Source organism: Bombus flavifrons, chromosome 10, assembly GCF_040668555.2.
Source record: "Bombus flavifrons isolate JBK064 chromosome 10, iyBomFlav1_principal, whole genome shotgun sequence".
NCBI lineage: Eukaryota > Metazoa > Arthropoda > Insecta > Hymenoptera > Apidae > Bombus > Bombus flavifrons.
The window spans coordinates 12,457,799-12,479,109 of record NC_138451.1 but is presented as its reverse complement, the minus strand read 5'-3'; the positions used below and the strand labels follow the sequence as shown (position 1 = coordinate 12,479,109).

The 21,311-nt window shown below is 41.0% G+C and overlaps 3 protein-coding genes and 2 long non-coding RNA genes across 15 annotated transcripts; 2 read left to right on the top strand and 3 right to left on the bottom strand.

The window, feature by feature from the left end:
- Positions 1–663: 663 nt before the first annotated feature.
- On the top strand, positions 664–9,382 carry LOC138184288 (glutamate receptor U1). 2 transcript variants are annotated; one of them, XM_069122116.1, is made up of 12 exons: positions 664–744; positions 2,082–2,317; positions 2,388–2,492; positions 2,901–2,980; positions 3,065–3,370; positions 3,772–3,878; positions 5,433–5,603; positions 5,768–6,009; positions 6,349–6,563; positions 7,081–7,337; positions 7,401–7,473; positions 9,218–9,382. In XM_069122116.1, exons 2-12 carry the CDS (start codon positions 2,107–2,109, stop codon positions 9,380–9,382), a joined length of 1,932 nt encoding a protein of 643 aa, XP_068978217.1. In that variant the 5' UTR covers positions 664–744; positions 2,082–2,106. The 2 variants fall into 2 exon arrangements, with proteins under 2 accessions (XP_068978217.1, XP_068978218.1); XM_069122117.1 differs by lacking the exons at positions 664–744; positions 7,401–7,473 and having other exon boundaries at positions 1,940–2,317; positions 9,218–9,378.
- LOC138184294 (uncharacterized) lies at positions 2,610–3,848 on the bottom strand. The gene is made up of 2 exons (XR_011174305.1): positions 3,712–3,848; positions 2,610–3,334 (listed from the first exon to the last, which is right to left on the bottom strand). It is a non-coding gene; the product is annotated as an uncharacterized LOC138184294 (long non-coding RNA).
- Positions 4,449–5,576, bottom strand: LOC138184293 (uncharacterized). The gene is made up of 3 exons (XR_011174304.1): positions 5,439–5,576; positions 4,839–5,291; positions 4,449–4,631 (listed from the first exon to the last, which is right to left on the bottom strand). It is a non-coding gene; the product is annotated as an uncharacterized LOC138184293 (long non-coding RNA).
- A 43-nt stretch (positions 9,383–9,425) lies between the features above and the next one.
- On the top strand, positions 9,426–14,675 carry LOC138184286 (G2/mitotic-specific cyclin-B1). 10 transcript variants are annotated; one of them, XM_069122113.1, is made up of 9 exons: positions 9,427–9,948; positions 10,039–10,074; positions 10,111–10,539; positions 10,624–10,747; positions 11,885–12,136; positions 13,255–13,416; positions 13,483–13,695; positions 13,900–14,072; positions 14,183–14,675. In XM_069122113.1, the coding sequence occupies exons 1-9, from the start codon at positions 9,566–9,568 to the stop codon at positions 14,370–14,372; spliced, it is 1,962 nt and encodes a 653-aa protein (XP_068978214.1). In that variant the 5' UTR covers positions 9,427–9,565; the 3' UTR covers positions 14,373–14,675. The 10 variants fall into 10 exon arrangements, with proteins under 10 accessions (XP_068978209.1, XP_068978214.1, XP_068978213.1 ...); XM_069122112.1 differs by having other exon boundaries at positions 10,021–10,056; XM_069122110.1 differs by having other exon boundaries at positions 9,427–10,002.
- Tsf1 (transferrin 1) lies at positions 14,661–20,624 on the bottom strand. The gene is made up of 9 exons (XM_069122105.1): positions 20,385–20,624; positions 19,618–19,847; positions 18,843–19,146; positions 17,829–18,169; positions 16,913–17,163; positions 16,502–16,737; positions 15,824–16,103; positions 15,192–15,495; positions 14,661–14,838 (listed from the first exon to the last, which is right to left on the bottom strand). The coding sequence occupies exons 1-9, from the start codon at positions 20,470–20,472 to the stop codon at positions 14,749–14,751; spliced, it is 2,124 nt and encodes a 707-aa protein (XP_068978206.1). The 5' UTR covers positions 20,473–20,624; the 3' UTR covers positions 14,661–14,748.
- Positions 20,625–21,311: the final 687 nt, after the last annotated feature.

Genomic DNA, 21,311 nt, shown 5'->3' with positions numbered 1-21,311 from the left:
AGCAATTATATCCGACATTATCGCATCATTTCGAATTTTCACAAAGAAAAATTCTTGCAATTTGTTATTCATTTTTACACGAATAGTTTCTATCACGAGTTGCCATTTTCTGCTCGTGCCCGGCACCGGACCGGATTCGGCAACGTCATTTAGAGTCATTTAGAGTCTTAAAGATTAAGGATGCTTGATAAAAAGTTTCCGAATTTCATTATTATAGATTCAACGATCGATTATCGTGCCCAATAATCGCGTATCGTGATTGAATTTTTTGAGAAGAAATTTTTCGTCAAGTCCAGTTTTTAGAATGCAGAGAAATAGTTTATCACAGTGTTATAAAATACTTAAATTTCTTCGTAAACTTGTAGGATCTAGATATCATACGCACGTGTGTGGTTGAGCATATTTAGATATGTAGAGAATATTGTTCCTCTCATTTCTACGCTCCCACTGTGCCAATATTTTTGTCTCTCGCATTAGACATCTTTTTCGATGCCGCACGATTTTGAAATTTACCTTCGCTATAATTCATGCCTGCCATGGTCGGAACGAAACGCAAAGGAATGAAAAGAGTCATGGACAAAGTCGATTGATCTTTTTTCTCTTCTTTCTACGAGATGTATCATTCACGTGGGAATATCGTCGACGACCAACTCGACCGACCCCTTTGGATTTCTTTTCCCTGAACGAGAATCGCGAAAACGGTGGTTATGGGAAAGTCAGTGTTTGCGAAGCTGGTCAAACATCGTAAGTAAATGAGAACCAACTTGAACAGAATAAAATATGCTATAAGAGTATCCAGACAGTTGATCCTCTTCGACGTGATTGGATTATAAGTTTGCAAGGAAAGAGGAAAGTGATCGTCACAACTATATATAGAACTTAACCGATATTTATTAACAATTTCTTTTCTTCAGCATTATTACACACGCCTCTCAAGTCTGACTTTTTCGTCTTTTCTAACAGAATTTAAGTGTATAATTTCCGTAAGAAGATAGCAAGTGCTACCCGTAGTCATTGATTAATCGCCAGTTTAAAAACTTGGTAGATATTATCGTATTATTATCGCAAATTTGCCAAGTACTCCGAGTACCGGATTTGATAAAATTTTACCAAACGCTACAAATCTCCGGATACTCGTGTACGACAGTGTACAGCAAGCGACACGTAAACTTTGATCGCGCGAAGATGCTACAAAGCGGAGTATCAGAATTGGAAGTGTCACTGACTCTGACGTATCGTCAGAAACGACCGTTTCGATCCACGCCATCGCGATCGATTTCTATGTAACTTTGTTGTGCTTTAGTGGACGCAACGGGCTAGGCAACTATCGTATCGGAAGGAGAGGAGGACGCGGATTAATCGAGCGTATCCGATGCGATCGACCAACCGTCAATTTTCTGACAAGACGCGTAACGTGCTTCGCTATCTTCGACGTTCCGCTCTCGTATGATCGAGCAATTTCATACATCACTATCTAGTTTAATTTAGATGAACGTAGGTACGTTCAGACTTGGAAATCGGGAAGGTAGAATCAGTCGCGTGACAGCCGCGAACGAGTGAGTGATCGTCGTGATACTAATCGACCGTCGACGAACTTTGTCGCGTACGAGACAATTCTCTGGTGCGTGGGCAAAGGGGTATCAGCCAGATTTTGGCCAACAGGATAAGTACGCTGCTATTTTTCTACGTCGTTGTCTTTTGCTTATGATTCTAACAGTACGAGTCAATTTCAATTTTCCTCCTATCCTGCTTTTTTACCCGTGGGATTCCAAAGCTAAGCGTTCATTTGATAGTAAAGCTATCGCGAGTTGCTCTCGAGGATAGTTCTTTATCCGTATCGCTAACTGATCGTATAGTCAGTGTCAACGCAGCGAGAAATATTCGCGAGACCAATTCCAGATTGTTTTACTCGCAAATGAACGCAACTGAGTGATTGCGGATTTTGTCATTAGGTGGTATTGACAAAGTCCGCAATCTCTTAGTTGCCAACCCAATATATTGGAAATTTAATATAATGGCTTCGCGTTGGAAAGCTTCTCCGAAAAACTAACAATTTTCACTTACGCTCTTTCGGCTGCTAGAAAATTATTAACGAAGAAGGTGACCATGCTTCGGTTCAGACGGGAATTTTGTGCGGCGTTGCTGCTACTGTGCGTCTCAAGAAGCACGCTCCTCTCCGCGTCTTTGGCAGACGCTGAACCTATTTTGATACGACCGCTCAAAGTCTACGAGAGTTTGATCAAGGGTGTTCACGATCACTTCAACAACACCTGCGTCATACTTTTTCACGGCACGATGAACGTGACAGAGAAGAAAGGTGAGCTGGTGATGTTTCAATGAATGTAAGAACGTAACGTTGAAGATCGAACGGTGGATGATCGTTTTAGGATTGGAAGATATGGATGGACTGTTGGCGCTCCAAAGATACTTAAGTGGATCTCTGAATATCCGGACTGTGATTATGGATTTTAGCATGTTCAAGGCTCGAGTAGGTTTACCAAGAAATGTCGGATTCGACGGATTCCGTATTTAGAAATATTCCGGTATTTTGTGCTACGCATATCAGCGACGCGATGTTGCGATCAAGTTTTCAACTTTTGGACTATAGCCCAGTAAAAAGACAATAAAAGGAGGAAAAATTCGGAACGAACGATTTCTTGCATTTCTGTTATATCTGCTATCAAAACGTATATTTTCAATCATTTACCGAGAAATATTTAAAAAAAGAAAAAAGAAAAGAAAATGGAAGACACTCGTCTTGTATCTTTCAATGAATTCAAAAACCTCAACACTGATCAGCATTTTAGAGTCAATGTGTTCGCTCGTTCGTGAGCCTCGATATTCGCTATTTAATGCCTTGTCACGTAACTCAATCGGCTATCGTATCTCATTTCAGGTAGGAAAAACTTATCATCACATCAAAAGGCCGTTGTTCGTGTTATTGAACGATCTCGACGAGATCAGGGAGCAATTCACTTCGGTGAGTGAAAATAAAGACAGGTAAGAGGAAATACCAGAGAAAAGAAACGGAGATCGTCGACGAATCCAAACGAAACGATAACAGGTTTCCAAATGGATCACGATGTCTTATCCGACGTGGTTGCTGTTCCTGAGGGACGGCACTAGATTCGACGAATTTTTGTCGAACGTCTACGTACCATTTGACTGCGTTCTGATGGTGACTCAGAGAGATTCGAAGGGAACAGGTGAGATTGTCCGGGACGTGTACCAAATCAGCAAGGAGGATAATCTGAGATCGATGAAGTTTGGCGAGTGGAATGCGAGAGAAGGATTCCAGGGACCTCAACTTGGATTGTATCAACGTAGAAACGATCTAAATGGACGCAACATACGAGTGGTTTCCGTTCACGTGAGTTACAGCGATCGTTCGTACACAGGTAAAAGAAAGTTTAAAACTGACACCGTATGGATTTCAGTAATTATCGTGTTAAAAGCTTTTTATCGTATTGCTAATAATCAGTTATTCCGTGGCATATACAAATTTTGTATATATACAATCGTGTATTATACATAAAGATATATACTACGTTATATTAATTTACCGCTCTTATTAAATAGAAATCCAGTTTGTAAAATTATGGTGTCTTTCCGTACTCAGTTTATAAACTTTCTTTTGCCAGCCATTGTACTTTATTGATTTAATTTAATCTAACACCGCTACTTGCTTTCTGCAAGTGTCTCGATACTTACATAAGAATAGAAATATCTGAGGAGCTATCGATCGCTATTGACGAATTGTTTCACTGGCAGGATCCTCCAGTTTCGCGGATCATTCGCGATAAAGCTGGTCAGCCTTCTAGGATCGGCGGTTTCTTCGGTGAAGTGATTCAATTGCTGCAAGAAGGAATGAATTGCACGTTAGTATAGCGTTTACAGAAACTATACCGATTACGATATACAGTGAGATTCAATTCAATTATCGTAGGAAACTTTTACGAATATAGCGTGATTATAGGAGAGCTGCTGTTACATATTTTGAGAAATTGGTATCACGTTCGAATTTTCTAATGGAAAATTATTTTAAGGATGGATATTATCAATAAAATATCTTATACTACTATTACTTTCATCGAAACAAATTTAAATTACAATACGCGTAATATTTAGAAAATTGGAACTAAGAATCTTCTTTTTCAGCGAGGGACGCCTCCCTTCTAACGAGACGTTACGTTTCGTACGACACACATCGTTAATACATTCAAAAAAGATTTCTTAAGCGTTCGCGAACCATTGTACCATGTGACCATTGATCAAGCGTTTCCATCGGTTTGCTTTCGTTCATCTTTTCAAGTTCGTATCTTCGTCCTCGTCGCAAGAGCATGCTACGTCGTGCCTTCTAGTCTTTTTCTTTCTGACATCCGTCGCGTCTTCTTCTTGCTCGGCTTTCCTCTTGAGGGCACGTCGAAGTTCTCTCAGCTGCCTGGCCGTTTCCTTCCGAAAGTATTCGTCTTGATTAGCGGCCGATCTCTCTTCGAACCATTCTCTTTTCCGGCCGTCACCGCTTCGTCGATATCTTTCGTAAAAATATCGCCGCGGAGTCGCGGCTGTGCTGCGTAACACCATCGCGCATCTATTATACGACATTTAGTGGGCAAAATAAATTTCTGTAGCTGAAATAAATTTAGAAACGAATAAAAAGAATGAAAGATAAATCTGATAGAAATATTACATAAACATTTGCAGTCTAGTAACAACGAGTAAGTAGTAAATATCAGATGTAAAGTTACTGTTATCTCTACTCAAGATTTTCTCGTGTTATGTTGTGAAAAATGGTTAAATCAATTTTTCTATAATTTTACGCGCATCTAACTACGTACGGTAAGGAACTTCTTCTTGGGCTAACGGGTTCTAGACATTTCGATGCGAAGCCTCGTAGCATGCTCTTCGTGTTGGACGATTCCGTAACCCTTCTTCTTCCTCTTCCTCTTCTTTCTCTTACCCTTTCTCGTTTGTCAAACAGACAGTCCATCGTGCACGAAGATCGCGATATCGGGCTCGATTTGTCGACAACTTCGCGAGGGAGGTGACTCTCGAAGATTTAAATTGAGCTTCGTCTGACGTTCAGAGCATGATCAAGCAAGCTACTCGAATCCAAGCAGCTTGACAATCCCACTTTACCGCTGTGAATCTGTAATTTACTTCGGTCGTCGCTTGAATTTTAAGTTGCACGAATTCAAATAATTCGACTAATCTCAATGAGGTCCTAGGTCCATTTGTACGCGAGTGGTGTAATTTACGAAATCGTCCGTCGCATGTTCCAAAGCGTTGATCTACGGAGAGTTAATACACAAATAAAAAGGAGTATACTTCGATATAAGACTTAATACATGTACGAATGAGAAAGAGTAGTATTCATTTGCATAATTTTTTATGTCTCTTTCAAATGACTCGCGCGACACCGAGGGTCTCAGGTTTACCTATATGGAGGCTAGCTCGTGGGGTATCCGATTACCAAATGGCACGTGGACAGGTTCGATCAGGATGTTGGTAGAAGACAAGGCAGATCTCGCGGCAACTGAGCTGATGATGTCGTCCGACAGACTGGAGGCCATTAAATTTACCACTCCCGTCTACTCGACCAAGTAAGTTAAGAGTCAGCAGCTTTCTTCTATTATTGCTATTACGCCGCCTGCAAGCAACAGACCCAAGAAATCAATCCTGCAATTTCTCTAACAATCTACCGCATGCAACGTATCGGATCAGACGTATCTCTTGCTTGCCTTCTTCTTGCCTCCTTTTCATTCAGATGCCGCGCATACATCAGGAGACCGGACACAACAGCAGTGAAATGGAACACGTACTTGGCACCATTTGCATTCAACGTTTGGAACGCAATCGGTCTGACCGTCGTGGTAGTGGCGTTGACGATCACCGGAATCGATGCTCTCTCGAGAAAAGTGAATTGGTTTCCGGTTGATCTCAGGCCCAATTCCAGGTCCACCTTATCCGAGATTCTCTTCTTCGTATTTGGTGCGTTCTGTGGACAGGGTGAGTGATAGGTCAATCGAATTTGGCGAATTTGGCGCACCAGTTACGAGCCACCAGAAGAAGCCACCGAAGGAAACCTACGAGTTAATTTTTATTAAACTAAGTTAAACTTATTTTATTGAACTATTTACTAAGTTCAAAAGTATTTGCTTCGTTGCACACGAATGTATATACGAAACCGTTTCCGCTACAAGCTAAATTAAACGGTGCTGGCTTATACTCTTCCAACTATATTCTCGAAAAAATGAATTTGCATAAGAATCGGCGGTCTAGCGGTCTAGTTTAAATACTTTGGTAATGTCGAAGGACGGGGAGACCTAATTTCGAATTTGCGAACAGGCATGGAACCGTCACCTTTGGATCCCACGCGACTGGTGCATCTGAACGTTCACTTGACAGGCGTGGTGGTGCTTGCAGCTTATTCGGCAGCGTTAATCAGCTTCTTGGCCATAAAGACGTTCGTGATGCCATTTACCACGATGGAGGGTTTGCTGAAAGATGGTACCTATCGATTTGCCGTGGTTGGTGATTCGGCCGATTACAGTTTCTTCCAGGTAAGAGATCGTACTTCTACGTCCACCATCCGCCATCAACTACGACGCGTTCCAATTATTCAATTCGAACGATCAATACTCTTTGTGACATAGATTTGCGACGATTTCCCATTCGTACTGCATATAATCTATTATAAATAAATTTTTCTACAAATTCACAATGTTATAAGCGTACCTAAAGAAATGCGATCTAATTGGGAGATTTGCTTCATCCTTCAAATATTATAATTAAAAGTTTCCCTGGGAAAATGCATATTTCATTTAACACTCTATATGTTTTTGCGCGTTAAAATTTGTTTATAATTGCGGAAAAATCCGCAGCTTAATTACAACGAATCGATATATTTCAATAAACGATATATCGATCGAAAGCCAAACAATATTCCTGTTGATAAACGTTTAAATGTATATCGTTAAAGAATATTATGATCGTCGGATTTGAACAATTTACAAAGGTACGAATAGCTTCGCAATTTACTCTGAAAATATTTCGCTGGTTTTTCTCGGGCACAAATAGAACACCAGTGACACCCTGCTCACGGTCATGTTCGAGGAGCTGTTGGCCAGGGAACTTGATCTACCGATAAACTATTTCGACGGTTTGAATCGTGTTTGTCAGGAGAAGAAATACGCTTTCATGACGCTGGATAATATGGCCACCGTGCTGCAAGGGAAAGTCGAATGCGCGGTAGAACCTCTGGATGCTATAATGCAGACTACGATAGCTATGGCAGTCCCGAGTCACAGTCCTTATCGTGGCATTATCGACACCAAGTGAGTCAAATATAGCGTTGCGTCGTTCTTTCTTCTCTCTTATCGGCGACTTTTCCTTCGTAGCATTCTTCTGCTACGGGATAGCGGCATCCTTCAGCGGCTGCTGAAGCTCGAATGGTCTAGCCAAGTGCGTTGGGTGAGTCATTGTGAACTATCTTAAAATATGCATACTTGCAATTAGTATATCGCGTGGAGTGAAGCGGCAGAATACACTGGAAATTAATTACATTTGACGAAAACTCCGTTAAGGATTAAAGCGAATAAAAAAGCCACGCTTGCTTCAGAAATGTTTGAATTTTTGACGCATTAACGAAAAGGAACTTTGTGGCATGGCAAAGATACTTTATTCGTTACATACAGTGATTGACGAAGGTATTCGAACGCTTACCACGGAAATTTTTAACGAGTATTATATCATATGTCTTATATTTTGTCTATTATTATCGTTATTCGTAATCCTAGTCGCTCTGCGATTTAATTACTTAGGTACGATGCGCCACTATAGCGGCTCACTATAATGACTCATTCGCTCACCGTTTCAGATGATGTTGGTAAAGACGCTCGTACTAACCGATTCGCTAAGACAACGTATAAGTCGTAAAATAGGATCGCTAATGACTCGTTAATTAGATCGCTGATAATTCGTTGATAACTGGTTGATAACTGATCGACAACTGACTGTAATTCATTTCCTTGCGATCGCGTCCGTTTATTTATACTGATCGTGGAAGAGTCGGAAAATTCAAATTCGTTTTTATTCGACGGTTGCACGTAGCGACGACATTGTTTTGCCTGGAGTTTATTTATTCTTACATTACGCGTATCCTAACGATCTTGATACTCCGAGGCAAAACAACAACATGATTCTTCTCTAACTCACGTGCCGCTACATCACCTCCCTACCAGTGATAACGTTTTTATATTTGTTGAAATTGGTTTACGAATTCTTTTTTTCTTTTGTTGTACATACGGTTGTACGACTTCGCTCGTAGTTTTCGCGTGCGGTTGTGAAAGTTCGGCATCTGCGGGTTTGTCGTTTCGATGCGGGGTAAAGCGTCGGCCGCTTGTTGTCAAACCCGTGCAGATGTTGCGCGACATCCTCGATACGAGGCGGTGGATACCTGTCGATACGATGCAGGCGTTCGACACGCGGTCGCCGCGGAGCCGTAAGCCTCCGTTCTTCCTCGGCATGGCGTGCAGAGGCGATGCCCATGGACTATTCACTGGCCGCATCACTCCTTGCTCGATCATCGTCTCAAATCTCGCCTTCGACTGCTCGTGTCCAGCGGAGGCGAGGCGTCGACGTTCGTTGAAGACGGAAGGGCCTGGCGTGGCTTTCGATATGAAGTACCGCACTGTGGCGTATTTTGTCGCTACCGAAAGAGTGGACGAGTCACGTCCGAAAATTCGACGAGAAGTCGGTGATACGTCGACTCACTGACGATTGGCCGGGCTGTTGCGATTCGGGTGCCTCCGTGGATGTTATCGGCCACCTTGATCAGGGTCCGCTTATTTAAACTGGTCGGGGGAGAGTCGGAAAATTCAAATTCGCTTTTATTCGACGGTTGCACGTAGCGACGACATTGTTTTGCTCTGAGTTTACTTGTTCTTACATTACGTGTGTCCTAAGGATCCTGATACTCCGAGGCAAAACAACAACATGATCTGTATTGTCCTTTAACTCGTGTGCTGCTACAAGTTAAACAGTATCGTGAAAACGCTGTTCTCCTTCTCGCACTTGATGCCACATAAATAATTTCTAACAGTATTCGACTACTTTCGTGAAACACTGTGTGTTCACTTTGCCAAGGTATAAACCTTGTAGACAAGACTCAAACGATCGTAACGAATCGAGTATAACGATCTTCTTGGGATTTCAGGCAAAATCTGGTTGGTCTTCGGTAGAACTGGAAGACGCAGTGCCTCTACTTCTCTTTTTGATTTCGTCTTATGTAGTCACCTGTTTGGTGTTATTAGTCGAACGAATAGTGTGTCGCAATCGAGAGCAACGATCTCGCGGCGATCAACGGTTTACAGGAAATTAGTCAGGCGGATATTTATCGGATCATGCGCGAATCGTCCTCTCGTGCCGGCGCGTTATCAAATTAGTACGTAAATGTAAACAAAGGCACAGTTGTGCGCGTTTCCCCGGAGCGGTTGGGTAAGATCGAATAGAAAACAGTTTCTGATAAGAAATTCTAAGAATATTTTGCAGAAAATCGGCATAGATGGCTCACGTGGGACAAAACGCGCGCTTCTTAAAAACAAAGATCCCGTCTAAGGAAACTGTGCCATCGAGTGAAAAGGAAAACGTGGCAATCGGTAAAAAGAAACCATCGATCTCGCGCGATACGCGCCACGCTTTAGGCTCGAACGAAGAACGAAGAAAGGAAGCAGCTTTGAAAAACGAAAATAGCCGAGTGAGCCGCGAGCTTGAACGAAACGCGCGAGCGAAAAGGACACCGTTTCATGTACATTTCGACGAGAAAAATATCGCTTCGAAGTCGAGTGTCGCTTCGAAATCGAATGTCGCTTCGAAGTCGAGCGTCGCTTCGAAGTCGAATGTCTCTTCGAAGTCGAATGTCGCTTCGAAGTCGAATATCGCTTCAAAGTCGAATGTCGCTTCGAAGTCGAATGTCGCTTCAAAGTCGAATGTCGCTTCAAGGTCGAGTGTCGCTTCAAGGTCGAGTGTCGCTTCAAGGTCGAGTGTCGCTTCGAGGTCGAGTGTTGCTTCGAGGTCGAGTGTTGCTTCGAGATCGAGTGTCGCACCGAGGTCGAGTTGCGCTCCGAGGGTAAATCCCAATTCGAAACGAGTATTGTGTCACTTGAAAATCGAGTCGAAAGTCACGTCATCCTACGGAAAAAATAATTCTAAACAGGTAAACGAGACAACGAGCCCCTCTGAATCAAAAAAGATTGAAATTTCGAACGAATTGTTTGGAAAAAGACACTCGGTAGAAGAGCTACGAATAGACAAACAGCTTCCGCCATCTAAGATACCCCGTCGCAGATCTCGTTCCGTTCAGCCGGTGCGAACCGTCACGCATAATACGTCGCAACGTTCATCTTCGGCAAATTGGCGCAGCAAAAGTTTTGGATTCGGGTCGGTTAATAAATACGCGATTCTAAATAAACCAGCATCGAGGCCAATAGAAAAAATAACTGTAACTATAGAGTCGGAAAACGAGGTCAACGACAAAAGGTACGACTATGTGATTTTTCTATCTTTTTTGCTCGATACGTTACGCGTTCACGTTTTATGGACGCGTCCTTTAATTTCTGGCAGAAAACAAATTTCGATCAACTCACCGAAGATCGCTCGAGAAAAGGAGAAAACGTCGCTGACTATAAAAACGGCGACGCCTGCCGACGGATCATTGCTACTGCCACCGCCAAAGACTCCTATCAAGGTAGACAATCGTTAAATGTTTTTTTTCAAATAACACCTGTCCAATCGGAATGGAACTTGCCGTCAATGATCGAACGTACGAAATCTCAGTTTTGGTCATGTTCGTGTTCACAAGATATAGACAGTTGCGCGCAACTCGAGACACAGTTAATTTAACCCTTTCGCTTCGGCAGTCCAGTCCGCCGAAGTACTGTCACTGAACGGAAGCGCGCGCCAGAAATGCGCACAGTGTGCGTCGTGGTTGCTGTATATACATTTTCCTAAGTCTTAAATAACAATAATTCTTGTAAGAACCGTATATCAAATATCGTTTCACTGTCAATGGATTTAACAGATTTTTTAGTACGAAAAACAGTATACGATCGTTTGGATGTTTGAAATATATTGCGTAAGACGTTTTGATGAACAACACTGTTTCAACACTGAGTAACTTTTAAGAAATGAAATCCAATATATCGATAAAATCAACAGAAAATGTTCTGTCGATAACGAAAACATATATTATTGACTACAGATGGCATTGGTGTATATGAGTTGCCGAACCTAGGATTCGTCTCATAGTCACCGCCTATATGCGGCGCTCCTACTCACAGATCATTTCGTAGGTGTCATCTATAAGTGTGACGCTCGTATTTACGGGTCATTTCGCAGACGCTGCTTATAAGCGGCATTCGAAGCGAAAGGGTTAAACGAAAAAAGACAAGTTAAGGATGCAAAGTGGCGCTCTTTTACGTGAATTTTTATTTTTGTATAAATTGTTCGAGTGTATATACGTTCGACCATATTCGTACATAATTAAAATCGTATAGATACGTACATAATTTTTGTCGTTTAAATATCTATAATTTATACGTATACACATGAACGATATATTAAAAGGTCGAAATTTTGTTCTCAACACCTGCAGAATTTCTCCGCGTCTACTGGTGCGTCTTCATAATGGAACGCTATTTCTCACCCTTGATTTTTCCTGTCCATTTACATTTCGACCCTTCATCCCTTCCTATCCCATTCATGGAGTTTCCCTTAATCGGTTATCGTTACTATTCAGATATATACTCACTTCCCAACTATCACAAATACGCTCCATCTAACAGATTTAATCTATTTTTCTATTATTTTTAATTTAAATTTTAAGGTGGTGATTCAACGGAGCAAGTATACCACAAGCGCATCTAAGGGCGAGCTACTGGAACGTCGAAACGATTTCAAAGAAGAAATCGATCTTTTCCCCCCCGAATTACTGTATCATGGAGAATATCACGATGAACTGCCGATGATCGAGCGTGAAAGGGAGCGAAAAGCACCGCAATTGTCGCGTAATTTCCTAACGAGGCACATCAACGCGGAGCAGAGGAGGCTGGTCGTCATTTTTATGATACGTCTTGGAGTGAGTAGAGCGAAAAAAAAAAAATGGCGCCATCGTCGAATGCACGTGTACACCTCTCGTTTGTCCTTTTCTAAACTATTTTAAGCACAGTGACAGTGTCGTTGTTCGTCTTCCGGCGAGTAATAATTTAATAACGAAATAATTTAAAAAAACAACAAGGACAGCGAAAATGGTGCACGTGTATTCGATCATTCTACCGATTTTTCCATAACCTATAAACGAACACGTGGTCTTCCTAATGCTACATAGTACTTTTACCTTAAAACGTTGGCCGCCACTGTAGTCATCAGGGTGGTCGTTATTCAATTTTGTAGAATGAGAAATTTGAAAAACTAGGAGAAAATTTGGTTAGATATAATTTATAAAATTAGCAGAAAAAAGTATACAAGAAGCAAATATAATAACATTCGATAATATTTTGCAGAAATTAAATGTTATGGTATAGTACAGCGGATCTTAACTTTTTGTTTATCGCTTTAAATAATTTTCTGTCTCTGCTCTACATTTCTTTTTATTATATTTATATTGAGTGAAATTATGAAAACCACTCAAAACCCGTAAAATATGCCAAATATATATAATTAGAAGATGCATTAACTACCACGTTCATCAACGTCCTTTCTGAAGAGAAAACATTCATTATAAATAAATAAATACACATAGTACATATTTTTCAGTCTAATAATATAACAATAGCTTGCATGTATGAGAACCAATGGTGTAGTATGTATTTCGATCTATCGCGGTTTCTAGAGCAAATAACATAAAATTTGAGTGGCAGTCAACGTCTTATCGGGCGTTACCCTCGTACTAGGATCTTTCTCGGCACGTCAGACGATCTTCCATGATCTCCCTCGAACATGACTGTTCCTATTATCTGCATTCTTGTTCTTTCTTGAACAATAAAAACTCCTTGCTATCTCTCGGTTACGAATTAATATCGAAATTACAAAATCACCTAATCCAGACATATCGTGCCGTTTCCATTTTATCTTCACGTGTCTTCGTTAAAACGTCTTGGTTTTATTCTAATAGAAACAACTCTGTGTAGCATTGCTTCTGGTAATTGACGTCTTGCACGTTACACGTACAATGACAAATCTCGTTATTGTTGGCAGATACACTGCCGATATCCGTCGCGCATTATGTATCAATCAGTGAAGCTGTTCGACGCCGTTATGGACAAGCTTTCCATGGATACGACGATGATCCAATTGTACGCGTTGGCCAGTTTGTGGATCGTGCTCAAGAGACAAGAGAAATTTCATAAGATTCCATCGGTAAGCGAATGGAACTATTCCTCGCAAACATGTTCTTTATTTTACGCTTTGGTTGTTTATTCGCAGGCTGGGAAGATGGTGTCCCTCGCCAATGATCTTTACACAGGAAGAGAGGACTTGTTGGTCGATTGCGAGAGGAAGATTTTGAAAATACTTAATTTTAACATCACGTTCGCCGATACGTTTAGCCTTTTTACGCATCATTTCATCAGCTGCGAGCGTTACATCAACATATCCGAGGAAACTGGAGCCTTTCTATACAACTGTGGCTGCTACATGGTAAAAATCTTTTCTTATTACTATTTCGTTTCTCATTTATTAGGCCCTTAATGGCTCTATGCAGCTTTAAATGGAATTTTACTTAACACGTAATAGCAAGTCATAACTTGTAACCGCGATTATAACAGTTATTTTTTGCTCCAAATCGTAGGCAGCAAATCTGACAAATATACGCATATTGTATTCTCCTCGTGAATGTTTCAGATCGACATCACGCTTCTGGACGAGCAATTTTGTAGAATATCCTCAAGATTGATCAGCGTAACAGTATTAGAATTGGTGCTCGGTATCGGTTTGGACGTCGCAAGGGACAATACTACACCCCGATGGTTGTTCTGGAGAGGTTTACTCTCCGCCGCCCTTAGTTCGCCCCAAAGGTTAACATCGCTTTCGCAACTCCATTTATCCGAACTTGTCGAGAGAGAGAATAATTTACACAATTGGAGTTGTATGTACAAATAATATAATATCAGGCGATTATTTTCAGGTTAGAAGACAAGGGGATCGATTCACTTCGTGTTATGATATTGCGGCGCGTGTTAGATTCGGAATTGCAGCAGGACAGTTTCAATGTGGTATACAAAAAATACACTCGCAGTAGATACGGTAGGATATCAAAACCTTTCTTGCAGCAAGTTACCAGGATACCTGCCTCAGAAACTATTTTCGATCCGTAGAAATGATTTTTATCGGTAAGACTGATCTTTATTTATTTTTAATTGCCACTTTGATTATTCTTTTTAATCATTTTGATTATATTTCGAATTTAATTGTATATTTATTTACTTCATCTTATTCTTGTTATTATTTGTTATATGTGGTCCTCGCCTATTGGCGTAGGATTAACTTCCGGCTTTACATTGTTCTCGATTCTGATGATTTTGTGTCATGATTTCGTTTCATATTTGTAACTTTCTGGTACAAAGAGGAGAAATGCAGATTGTTGTTAAAACGAATAAAATGAATTATTTGCTATGCTATTTTATTGTATCGTTAAATATACAGCGTCACGTCCATTTGAAACCTGCGACGAGGAATGGTGTCTCTCAAGCTTCATGCTATGCCGTAAGTTTGTTGGGTTTGTTGCCAATCGTTCCACTTGTTCCACGTTTTGTTCACTGATACGAGACCCTTTGCCTCGTCCTGAAATCGAGAAAGTTCAAAATTAGTTAGATACTTGTCCTAGCGTAGAAGTGCTACGTAAAACTACGTACTCTCAATTGTGTCATAAACGTTTTGCCAACAGCACACGGGTGAAATTGTACAAAATTCTAGCGCTTGTTTCTTAGCTCTCGTATTTTCTTTCGCGCGCTACGTTTCACATGCTTTCATACGGATTTTATAAAAGCGTCGTTATCATGCTACCGAACAAGTCGTGGGAGAAATTACGCGAAGAAAAAATTACGAAATAAAACATTCAAGTTTGAGGAATTTTCAGTTCTACATAAAAAGATTATCGCCGATTTTTGGGAGAAAAGAGGAGGAAAGCTCATTACCCTGAACAGTATATTCGATCGGTCGGACCAAGTGCCGAACAGGTGCAGAAGATCCGGCCGCTTCGAGTACAGGCCACTGGTGGCTAATATACCATGAGTGAGCTCTTCCAAAGCGTTCGCGGTTTTAGCAGCCGAGCTGACGATCAGCCTTGGTGGCTCCAGTCCCAAGTTGCATGTCTGCCATTCGTTAATAGCAGCGCGTCCACCATTCGGGCAAAGTAACTCTATCTTTGAGGAATCGACGTCGCTCAACAAAGCTGGCGATGGCAGGAATGCGACATCTCCCTTGCCTTCTAACAAGCAACTAAATGTGACAGAAAAAAGAAGAAAAAGTGAAAAACAAGAATTATAAAAGATCTTGCAGATCAACGCAACATATTCGCGACGTCGTATGTATTTTTGTTCATAACAGCGTGAAAAATTGTACGTTTCTAGCGTTTTTACCGCGGTGAATTTTATTTACATCCCAAGACGACACTCTCGCTCGAAAACGTTAGAATATTTTCTTCTTTGAAGAGACATTTGATATTTGATATTTCGTGTAAATTATGAATTTTAAAACGAACACGTATTCTATGCACGTACGTTTATTCGCGATTGCAATCGATCAGTTTGGGAGTTTATCGACTTACGCGAGAGCACCCTTGCCGCCGATGTACGCTTCCTCGTTATTTGGCTTGCATTTGCTCGCTTCTCGGATTCGATCGTCCTTGCTCGCCGAGTTTCCAACGCACAGTTGACACAGTGTCGACTCGACTGGAGCTCCAGGGGCACACGATGCCGTGAAGAAATTGGCCAGATCGTCCTCCGAGGATATAAACTTTTTATGTTTCAATACATGCGACGGTGCTGTCCAACCGGCGAAGTTACCCTTGTATCCACTGTGGCAAGATTTCTTGCCCTTCAGATCCTCTGAAATCAATTCAACAAACGACAATGAGTACAGCCGATTATCTTATCACATAGATAAGCCGATACTATGTCAGGTGTTATTATATCTTCCTATATTTTACTCCTGTATGCGTATCTCATACGCGTATCACGATTCATGATACATTACTATATTATTATCACAGCACTGTTATTCCTAATTCATTAAAAAATTTCTCATTCGATTCGGTGATGATAGCGAAGTATCAGAATCGAATAGACCTGTAACTTTAACATTGTCCGATGAAAGGATGAAATCTCTTTCTATTATTGTATAATATAATAATATTTTCCATTCATACTGCGTATATAAAACAGAGATTTTTGAGAAACGACGCTTTTTAAGATATTAGCCGGGAATAACGCTTCTTATTTCTTACCAATTTTGTTTATCGAAGAAGATTTTTTGATAACTGCCACTGCTGCTCTCTCGCCGAGGTCTGTGGAACCTGGGCCGTACGATTCCGCGATTATGGGGATCGCGTTAAAGTCCTTGATCGCATGAGAAGCCCAACCTCCTTCGATAACCAATAATTCCGCGTTACCCATCTTGATGGCTTTCAAGCAGTCGTCTTGACTCTTTTCGAGCAGACACTCGAACTTTGGCCTGACATCTCTGACGAAACACGAAAATGAACAAGGATAAATCCTCCAATTATCCTATTTTAGATTAAAACGATAAAATTCGAAGATCAACAGCGTTGATATTCTACGACTCGCAACCTACCAATTTACCGACATTATCGGTTGATAAATTATCGTGTAAGAGCAGAAGAGCGAACGTGATTTACCTCGAGTACGCTGCTTTTGCAAGAGCATTGCACTTGTCAAGAGCGTTTTTGGACCAGACGCACCATCGAGCACTTTTGTCTGTAGCTCCAGAGTTTCTTTCGATCACATCAAGATATTTTGCGTCTTTCAAGTGGTTCGCGGGCAATACCGGCGACGCGGGGACTGCTAAAGTCTTTTCGTCCAGTAGCATGATGTCTTTCCACCAAGCTGCCTTTTCTTCCTCTCCTAGTTTACCAAGATCCGTCAATTCCTGCACGATCGACAATGTGTTCAAATGTTAACCAACGAGATTTGCCGAGGAAGAAGAAAAATTCGAGAAAGAAGAAGAAGGAAAGCTTCCCATGAAAGGAACCTCTACAGAGAAATATTTCTGGTTAGCCACTAAATACTAATGCTTTGAGTAGCGTATTACGATTACTATCGAAGGTTCTGATAGCTTAAAACTGGTCGCGGTAGATTTCATTGATCGGACCAAAGAATTACCTCTTGAATGCTTTTTCAATATTATACTTCTTAGTAGATCTCAGTAAGTTTTTTCTATAAGGAAAAAAGGTAAGAAAGAGCAGAGAAAAGCTACTGAAAACTACTAAAAGATACAATAATACCGAAGAGGTATCCGATATTACCGACTGTCAATACTTCCCCGGTAATGATTTGGTATCCCACTGCTAGGTTCCAGCTACGAGCTATAAGTTTTAATAACTTAGGAATATGACCCAGGGATACTATTATGCGCTACTGGTCATTACTGATCGCTACTAAATTCCCAGCAGTATTTACAATTATCAGAATCCAACGATACAACACTCAGAATCAGTACTGATCAGTTAGTAGTATACATATTCTTCTGCAAGGAAAAGAAAGGAAAGAAAAAAAGAAAAAGGAAGGGGGAAATTAAAAAAAATAAAAAGGAACCTTTTGAACCGCTTCTACGTCCTTCACTGCGTTGTTGGTCATGTATCCTTGCCAAGGTCTGGCGGCCCAAGTGCAAGGTTTCGTGTTTGCGTCTATCGGTACTTTGCTACCGTCCGGACAGAAGTATCGGTAGTCAGCAGGATTTTCTGAGGTCGGAACTGCAGGTGTCATGCCGACTGGCAAGCCGAAGAAGCGTTTCACGTAGATCACCTTCGTCCAGGCTACCTCACCACCATTATGCGCGAGACATCGCAACGCGCCCTCGTATCCAGAGTAAATGTCAGGGTAGTCGCAAACTTCCGGTTTCTCGCAAAGAGCGCACATGTTCGAATAGGTTTCCTCTGAAAAATCGAAAGCAAACGTGGTCAGTCGAGGAATGAATATACAGTGACTGTAAAAAGTATACACAGTTGTATTTATTATAGGATTTATGTAATGCTTAATTAGATTCAAGTAGACTAAATTTCGTATCATTTAGTAGTACTTTCGTGTAAGTATACAAAATCGATACCGTGAAAATAAAGAGCCTGCTAGAGAAAGAACACTTTAGGATAATAATAAGAATATGCACAGATATCTTTTGTAACCACTTTAACAGTGCAACACGTGTGCGCAACATCAGGTTAATACCGTCGAAGTACAATGAGTGGCGAAAGTATCTGAGTATTTATTACGAATATGTTACACAAAATCTCCTGAAATTTCATTAATGAGATACGACTGTCATGATGATATCGATGGAAAGATGTGAAATCAATCTAAAAATGTATACGCCATGATACTCGCTAGTTATTGTTTGAAACTAGCTGCAACAACGTGCGATGAAAAGTTTCTCATTTGTCGTTTTGTTAAAAAACTTATTTGTGTAAAGCACAAATTAAAAATAAAAAAAAACTTGTCGCTTCAGCGAGGGCTCAGCTACGATTTTAGATAGATGGCGACTTTAAATGGAATTGGTTCTATGTTACTATGGATATTACCGCTATCGTTGTCGCTGTAGTTGGAGAAACTTACTAAGTCTGCGATTGATCGCTGGATCCGGAGACCAGGTGCCGACCAAACATCCCTTGGAGAAGAGAGAACTCAACGCACGTAGCTCGTTCTCGCGCGCTGAATATTCTGGATCGTGTAGATTGTTCAGTACTCCCATGTCAGTGAGTTTGGTGATCGGAATTTTGTAACCAACGTTACGGCCCACACCGGTGTGGCAGGACTTTAATCCACGCAAGCCTTGCACGTTGTTGATGTTCAGGTCCTTGTGTATCACGGCCACAGCTTCGTAACGATACGGCGCGTGTGGCTCCTCCTTTGTTCTCACCTGATGCGATGCATGCAAAATGTCAAATTCCAAGGCGAAATTGCGAACAAACTATCTGCTGCCCGATTTCCATGATTTCGAAATACGTTTGTAAAAGCTCGACATTCTGAACAATTTTTTCCTCTCACGAAAACGTTGGACTCTCTTACTTCCGAGATATTCGTAAAGAACTCTCGAATCTGAATCTAAAATCTACGAAGTTGAATAGGAGGTGACTTTCCTACAACTTTACCAATTCCAGTTCTATTTTTTCGATAGAAGATTAACAGACTGTGAATTTTTATGCAAAATTTCAATATGTTTTTATGAATATAATTAAAGAAATAGACAATTGCTTTACTTATTAGAAACTATAACGATTTAAAATGTAAACTTAAAAACTAACATACACTATCATCGTAAAATAAATTAAAGAAATCCTCCATCAATTCTTCTTGTACGTTTACGAATGATAAATTGAAATTTTCTCACCTGTTCGACAATGTTGTAGCCGGCTTTCTCCTGCAGGTGGTTGTTCTTCGCCACCAAGTACATATCTTCCGGATCGACAGCTACCACATCGGCCTCCTTTTTACCAACCCTTTCGATGCACTCGTATCGATCGCGACCAGAGATGCACGAGATTGGAATTCCCTTGACAGCTGAGTCTTTGATCATGTCCGCGCATTCTTTCCAATACACCTCGGGAACGCATATCGTAACTGCAATAATAAATAATCATAAGAAATTGCCACTTTGTAAACGAAGACGCAGCCGACGTCCAATAAGATAAAATGCATGCTTGTTCTATTTCATATTAAACAAATATTTTTTTATTTTTCTAATTCTTCTAACACGAAGTTCGCAAACACCCGTACGCACTTGCAATGCTATAGGAGATTCCACCGCACTTACGGAAATTCTTTTGGATACCGCGGACTTTTAAGTGCGGATAAGGCACTCGAAAGTGTAAAATTGCACAGAACGCACATAATATGGAAAAATAGAATATTTTTGGTATTTTCGAACGTTCAAAACGCTTTCCGTAACATTTGGCAGGTAAAGCGAGTTTCCACCGAGATTCTACTTTTTTAATAATATTCTCGAAGATACGAATACGCGTAAAAATCCGCGATCTACCTATGACTACCTATAGCTGTACATTGCACGTATTTTGCTTTTCGGATGTTCGCGTTTCATTCCTGGGAAAGACAATTGATTGGAACGTGTAGCTGGAGTAACTGTATTCTCATACTTACAGATTCGTTCGGAAGAATGAGCGGTGGTAAGAAGTATCACGTTCGCGAGGAACGCGAGAGCCGCGAGGGCAGAACGACGGAAGATCATAGCCGTCAGCGTACACAAATTATCTCGAGTAAAACGTCAAGAGAAGAGAATATAATATCGAATGTAAGAAAGATGCGCAACCGGATAGAAAAACTGAAGACGCGATAAACTGTTGCGAGATCCTACGAGCTGCTTTCGGAGCCTGCTCAGCCCGTTTATATAGAGGAGCGCCTTTTTCCTCGTCTTGTGTTCTCGCGTAATACCTGCGATCTGGAGGGAGTAATCAGAGACGAAGATAGATCATCGCGGCGTTGCTATAATACTTTCTCTCTCTTTCTCCGTCTGTTTCTGTTCTTCCCTTTTTCTCTCCTCCTCGTCGAAGCAAACATTCGCGGACGCATTTGCATAGCGCGAGTTCGCGCGCACAGGTAGCCACGGGATTTCGAACACTTCGAATCTGGATCTCACAGCGAAGAGGAGCACGTCTGATCCGGTAACCAAAGGTTTCGTATCATCGTCAAGGCGGATAAAAAGTAAACGTAAAATAAATAATCGTCGAAACCGTTCAGTCGCATTTTGTTTGCTTGACGAGAAATACTCGCCGATTCGATTTCGCATCTTGTTTTTGGCAAGCGAACTTCTTACCTTTAATAACTCGTCGCAGTCGAATTCGGAATCTTTTAGCATTCGCGATTGATTAAAGATAGAGGTTACGTTTGGTCGGACGAGAAAGAACGACAACGAGTCAATGACTTTTCCGTTCAATTGTTTTTATCTCGACAAAGATGCGGTCGGTTAAAGTGGCACGAAATAACCATGAGCCTACCGTAATGTAATTTAACCGATAATACAAGTAAGTATTAATCGTTTATATAACCATGCATATTTTAACTTGTACG

Bases quoted from the DNA above. Each gene is read 5' to 3' on its own strand.
- LOC138184286 (XM_069122106.1), top strand. From the start codon at position 9,566: ATGGCTCACGTGGGACAAAACGCGCGCTTCTTAAAAACAAAGATCCCG. The intron at 10,540-10,623 runs GTACGACTATGT...AATTTCTGGCAG, and splicing joins AACGAGGTCAACGACAAAAG to AAAACAAATTTCGATCAACT. The intron at 10,748-11,884 runs GTAGACAATCGT...TTAAATTTTAAG, and splicing joins CGCCAAAGACTCCTATCAAG to GTGGTGATTCAACGGAGCAA.
- LOC138184288 (XM_069122116.1), top strand. From the start codon at position 2,107: ATGCTTCGGTTCAGACGGGAATTTTGTGCGGCGTTGCTGCTACTGTGC. The intron at 2,493-2,900 runs GTTTACCAAGAA...CATTTCAGGTAG, and splicing joins CATGTTCAAGGCTCGAGTAG to GAAAAACTTATCATCACATC. The intron at 5,604-5,767 runs GTAAGTTAAGAG...CTTTTCATTCAG, and splicing joins ACTCCCGTCTACTCGACCAA to ATGCCGCGCATACATCAGGA.
- Tsf1 (XM_069122105.1), bottom strand. From the start codon at position 20,472: ATGATCTTCCGTCGTTCTGCCCTCGCGGCTCTCGCGTTCCTCGCGAAC. The intron at 18,170-18,842 runs GTAAGTTTCTCC...TCGATTTTTCAG, and splicing joins AGCGATCAATCGCAGACTTA to AGGAAACCTATTCGAACATG. The intron at 16,104-16,501 runs GTAAGAAATAAG...AATTGATTTCAG, and splicing joins TTCTTCGATAAACAAAATTG to AGGATCTGAAGGGCAAGAAA.